General features: G+C 39.4%; 1 protein-coding gene across 1 annotated transcript in view; it reads right to left on the bottom strand.

Annotated features, from left to right (window-relative positions):
• Positions 1-235: 235 nt before the first annotated feature.
• IPO5 (importin 5) overlaps positions 236-6000 on the bottom strand; it is a 39978-nt gene continuing 34213 nt past the window's right edge. The window contains exons 24-26 of the mRNA XM_068677353.1: positions 4919-5147; positions 3286-3427; positions 236-1000 (exon numbers count right to left, since the gene is read on the bottom strand). Of these exons, the coding sequence (XP_068533454.1) occupies positions 914-1000; positions 3286-3427; positions 4919-5147 (458 nt within the window). The 3' untranslated portion in view covers positions 236-913. The remainder of the gene's footprint in view (positions 1001-3285; positions 3428-4918; positions 5148-6000) is intronic.

The raw sequence follows: 6000 nt of genomic DNA, 5'->3' as shown, positions 1-6000 counted from the left end.
TCGCATCTGAACATGATAAACATTAAGATATGTAAGGTTACTGTCATAAAAGGAATGCAGTTAAGTTTCCATTCTACACACGTGGGTGAAAAATTTGTTAAAAAGTCAAGAAACAAAAAATGCATAAAGTCTGTAATAGGCAACAATATACAAAGTTTCCAATATAAAATCATGACTTGTATAGTTTGTCACTTGCATCTTTTCACAAGAGGAAATTAAAAGAACCACACATCACTGGACTTCTACACAAGCTTCTTGTGTTTCAATGTCATTTATTGAGGAGTGAATGAGATACTGTCAGACATGCCAAAGAGACTTCACATTCAAGGGCTGGAAGCTGAACAGCTTTCCTCATTGAGTCACTGTACAAGTTGTTTTTTGGGAATCTGAAAGTGCGATCAATGAGGTCTTCATGCTCGATGTTTGTGTCTTCGGTTTTTCATCTTTTGATCTACTAACTTGTTGGGCAGAAGGGCACTTTCTACCCTACAAAGACTCACACTCCAATTAATACAATTAACACTAGATGTAGAGAAATGTTTATCTGTTATAACGTACATCTACTGCTGAATACAAGGTCTTAAAGCTGTTTCTTAATTCATTATGTCTAATGAGAAAATTCAACTTGTTTCCCTTTCACCATCATATGGATGGCTAATACCGTTAGAAAAATACTCTTCAGTGCTATTGTAGGGTTTACAGGAAACTTCTTCAGTGTTGTGGGATAGAAACCGATTTAAACACCGTTCGGAAAGAATGCTTCTTCCTGCTGCCACTGCCTGTAGGTTGCAGAAGTATGGCCTACACGCACTACAGTTCTGTTTTACTCAAAAAAAAGAAACAAAAGAAACCTAAACAATAGGGTAAACATTTATTTGGAGTTAGTTTTCTTGCAGATGATAATTAAGGCCCTTCAAGCAGAGTTCAGGAGCTCCTGTATGGCTGCCTGTTGATCTGCATTGAGCTGTGATATGCATTCTGTCCACAGTCCTCCAGATGTCTAGGGAAAAAAAGAAAGAAGAGAAGTTGTGTTTACGAAGGCTGACAAGCTTCTAAAGCACACTAAGCTTTCACATGCTTAGAAAGCTCAACATTCACCGGGCTTATCCCTGTAATGTACATATATGCCAAAGGACAGACTGAAATCTTCACTTTATACACAGGTTCAATTAGAGATGCTGTGACATGCTCAATAGAGGCAAGTTGTGGTTAAGTAGCACCAGGAGTAATTGATTTGAAACTCCTGGGAACTCCCTGCAACTACCTGGGTCAAATTACAAATTGACTCTTCATTCTAACCATTTGCTCTGCCTTGCACTCAAGTTAAAAGATCAATGTTCAGGCAAAACTGAATCGTTCTTAAATACGAGATTATCTTTTAGGTACTGGTGCATCAATAATGCCTTGAGAGAAACTGAGCAGTGTGATTATAGCATGACTGTGTGTGTATGTGTAAAATTCTGCTGCAGACACACTGGATTACTGTTTAGTGAGAAGAAGAGCAAATTGCCTCCCACAGAGAATGTATACACCATTTATCCAGGTAAACGTAAACCCACACGCTCCTTTGTCTCAGAATACCTCATGTGCTACCCGAGTCCTCTGCTGAGAGGCTAAGCTTTTAAAGTCACCAGCAGTAGGGGCTGGTGCTAATGGTACCAGAAAATCCTGAAAACTAAAAAAGGTTTGAAAAAAAGGTTTGGGTTATCAAAAGCAGCTGAAACAACTTGTACCTTGGCTTAGAACAACAATAACAGGAAAGAAAATATTGCATGTGATTGGCTTTAGGTCAGCAGATTGTCCTTTGCAGTGATAGCAGTGATCTTTAAGTACAATAAAATACAATAAAACAAGCTTTTAAAAATATCAGTTTGATATATTTTCAGCTATTATAAGTGTTCTGTTCTCACACATTTAGAAAAATAAAAGTGGATTCTAATTCTTTTGTGTTCTGTGAAGACAAAGTCCTCATGATTTATTTTTTTTATTATTATTTTTAGGTTTAGCTTGTTTTAAATAAGATTAGGCATTTTATACTCTCAGTGTACAGTGGAACACTGCAGAATTAAGTGTGCTCTTCCAGCACTCCTGAAATTTAAATTGATACTACACTGAAATATTTCTGGCATGAGAACACCTAAGCACGAGGAAAAAAGTTCACATTTAATTCCAACTATGACTGTAATGTTACTCATGTCAGGTGCTGGCAATGGAACAGCTTACTCAGATGACTGGAGAAGAATCGTTTTTCTGCTTGCTGCTGCTTCGCAGATTCTAGGAGACTGTTAGCAACTATACAGCCTTCCAAATTCCTACCATGGTATAAACATTTACAGTGCTCTGCTGAAGTCAAATTATTGTGTGGAGAGATACAAGATAGGTAACAGTAAATAAACTACAATTCTTAAACAAAAGATTACCACCAAGAAAACCACCCATACCATGAGCTTTATGATTTGCTCCAAATCCCAGCAGCATTTGGTAGGCCATGTGCTTGGCAGGCACACAACTTTGTATCATTAGGTGCTGCAACTGTCAAGCCAGCCCACCTGATGGCACCTGGGCCTGGATCAGATCTGTCCCATTTGCACTATCACCTACAACACTGCAGAAAGGTGCGGTGTGAATACTGTGAACAATGACATCCTCATCGCCCAGCACCTTAAGTACTCCATGAAGTACATTACAAATGAAGTGAGCTTTGAGGTGGTTCCCTGAACGTAGGGAAGCATGGAACAGAAGCCTATAGTTAAGCTGGATTAAAGAGGGCAGCGGTAAAATTACTTGTAGTTTGCACTCATTCTCTAACAAAGTTACTAAGCCTCTGCTCTATTGGTAAGTCACCACAGGACGCTGGGGACCCTTACAGGAACCATGTGGCAGACCAAATTCTGCAGTAGAGTTCACTGATACACAGGCAGATTCTTCTCCAGACTTCAATTTCTGACTCATAGAAGGAAATTAAAAAAAAAAAGCCAAAAACCTAATATTGGCTAGCATGTTAACCATCTAGCTGCACATATCTTAAGACTTTGTTTTTTCCAATTAACAGGGACCTGAGAAGTTTAGACAAAAAGACAGGCTGGATTCCTTTTCCAAGTGTAAATGTTACCAAGTTTTATCAGTAACGGTTCTAGGAATGTCCAAGGATCACTCCATGATCACTGCTTGAAGCATCATTCTCTCTCTAAGGAGACAAGGCTCTCAAAACTGATTTAATGGTTTGCTTAGATACAAAAGCAGATCCTAAATGTTTTCTTAGGTGTGAAACAAACAAGTGTTTACCTGCACTTGGCGAACAACATTAGCCAATCGCTTGGTACAAGGATCTTCATGTTTAATAGCTTCATGAATTTCACCATCCGCAATTATACTGAATATTCTGGGAAGGTTGGAGTTGTTGGGACCAAGGACAACCGGGTTGTTGCTGTTATGATCAAAATAGATATTACAAATAAATCAGTGCTTAACTAAAGAAGTTCGGTAAACATTTCAAATGTAGGTTGAGTCATTTTGAAATATCATATTCTTAAGCTGCTTGTTTACATTTCAGTTTCATTCAGCTTAGTAAGTAGGCATAGCTTTGTTGCCTGCAGACAGAATGTTCCCTCTCCTGTTAATGTTTAACCAGCTGATTCTTTAACCAGCCTACACTATCAGAAAGAAGTTCTGTACTTTATGGAGCTGTTGAGTTCCACGCAGATGGAACTGTAAGTAATGCGACAGAAATACCCTGCCTAAAAGGGCCTCTTTCTTTCCCTCTCAGTGCTGGAAGTGGGACGAGGTTGTATTACTGGTGTCAGAGAGCACCAGTGACTTCAGCTCTGCCAGCACTCTCACTGACAGCACAAGTAAACAGTTCTGAACCCTCTCTCCCAGCCAAGTGCTGGAGTAGAGGACTGCTGGCAAGCAGAGATCTGGGTGAAAAACACATTCCACTTCCAGCCCTGCCACCTACCACTGCTAGAACACGGGCTGTGAATGCAGAAGTACGTAACAAGGCAGAGCCATCTGCACAGAGCTGGGGACAAGAGAAGTGTGTTTGTACTAGAACTCTCAATTTCTGTATGTGTGCACACGTCAGTATTATGCTATCTCAATACAACCGAGGTATTATCAGTATAGAGCCATCAGTTAGCATCACCCATTTCCAGATATTACCTTAATAAAGCACCAACAGATACACAGTAATAATTAACACGGCTTTCCTACAGTCTTTCCTATTTAGTGACTTACTTTCTACTTTTCCAGTAAGACATAATAATTAGCATCAGCCAATAGCTAGAACATGACTACTATATAATGATTCAGAAGCTGTAATTCCTGTACACAATTACCAAGTGTAACTTGCACCTGCACCAGAAATCCCTGCCCCCCATCCCTGACCTGCAGGAGGAAGCACAAATCTAAAGAACAAGCTTTGGGACAAGATGCTTTGAACAGTAACTGAAATTACTACACACTTCAGGGAGACGCTCCATCATGAAATTATCTATTGTTTCTCTACTTCACACTTTGTTGATATTCAACATCAAAAAGGTGCAAAGCTATTTTAAAAGGTTATGAAAACAAGACTGCAAGTGCATGCATGCTGTTCCTGAGTAAAAACACCTGGGCAGCACTGAGATACAAGCAGAGTATCAAGAGTTTGCCTGAAACTTTCTGAAGAAGTTCCCAGCTGATATGCTCCCTTCATGTACATATAAAGCTGCCAGGAGTTTTTTCAAGACATGTTAGGATGAGAACAGTGACTGTTTATAGAACAGTAATAACACACTGGAAGGCTCGGTTACGACTTTGTAAATTATGTTCTCTAACGCGTTCATAGGTTAATCTGACAGCTTCTCAGTTTTAGAACATGAATGCAAACAACCTGCAAACAAGCTGTTTTCTGCTTAACGTCAAGAGTTCACCTTACCTCTCAATTAAGTCACACAGATAATTGAAAGTATGAACAGCTTCTTCTTTATCTTCATGAAGCGGAAGCCATGATAACCAGTGTGGCAGAACTTCTTCAACATTTACACAGTCTGGCTTGAATTTCATTATCTTTCCTACAGCTGAAATGCAGTTCTCTGTTGCGTTGACATTCTCTTTGGTTTTGGCATCTGGTGACTGAATGACTCTCACCAGCAAAGGAAGCGCTTCTAATTGTTAAATGAACAAAAGAATAAAATTTAATGCACAAATGCACAATCAAGTTATATTTCATCAACATCACAAATTCCACAAGATAACTGCATATATTACAAAAGGTGCATGAACTAGGTTGTAGTGTTTTTTTGTCACCCAAGCACCAAAATCCAGCTGTCCCAATGCTCCACTACTGCCCTGTTACTCCAGTCATGCCAATGACCCCCTGCTTTTAGGTTCTTCCCTTGCTTTGCTTTACAAAAGCAAAAGAAAAAGCCTTCGGTCTCTCAGCTGTACTTGCACAACCTACAAGACATTGTAATTTATGGTTAAAAGACAGATTAAACAGACATTTGTTATCTAACAGCTTTTATAAACATAGATGATGAAAAGCACTAGAACAGTGACATTCACTTTAATTTGGACTGCAGTGCCTGCCTGCTGTACACCTATTGCATGTGCATACACACACACAAATATATATACGGACAGACATATATTATGTCCCTATCCCCCCCCCCCATAACTCCCAAAAAGAAGTGCACAGGGAAAAGCTCATAAAACTGATCTCATCTGGTGAATCCACCTGGCATGGTTTAGGTCGCAAAAATCAGACTTCACAGAAGAATACTCATTTTCTCACAAGGTTAATAACAATTTATTTAAAATAGTGGGTAACCACATACATACTTCTAATGAGCATTCACATCACATTTTTAGTTACTTCCGTCCATGCAGCCTTCAGAAGCACCCTAAAAGCAGGAAGAGCTGTCCCTGTGTTCGGCTAAAAATACAATCCTAAACCTGTAAAATCCTATACCAGCACAGAAAACAGGTTGTGGAATCGTGCAGAAGGCACGCTTCAAA

This window comes from Anas acuta, chromosome 1 (genome assembly GCF_963932015.1).
Source record: "Anas acuta chromosome 1, bAnaAcu1.1, whole genome shotgun sequence".
NCBI lineage: Eukaryota > Metazoa > Chordata > Aves > Anseriformes > Anatidae > Anas > Anas acuta.
Note: the sequence above shows the minus strand (reverse complement) of the source record. Positions and strands in the feature narration are given on the sequence as shown.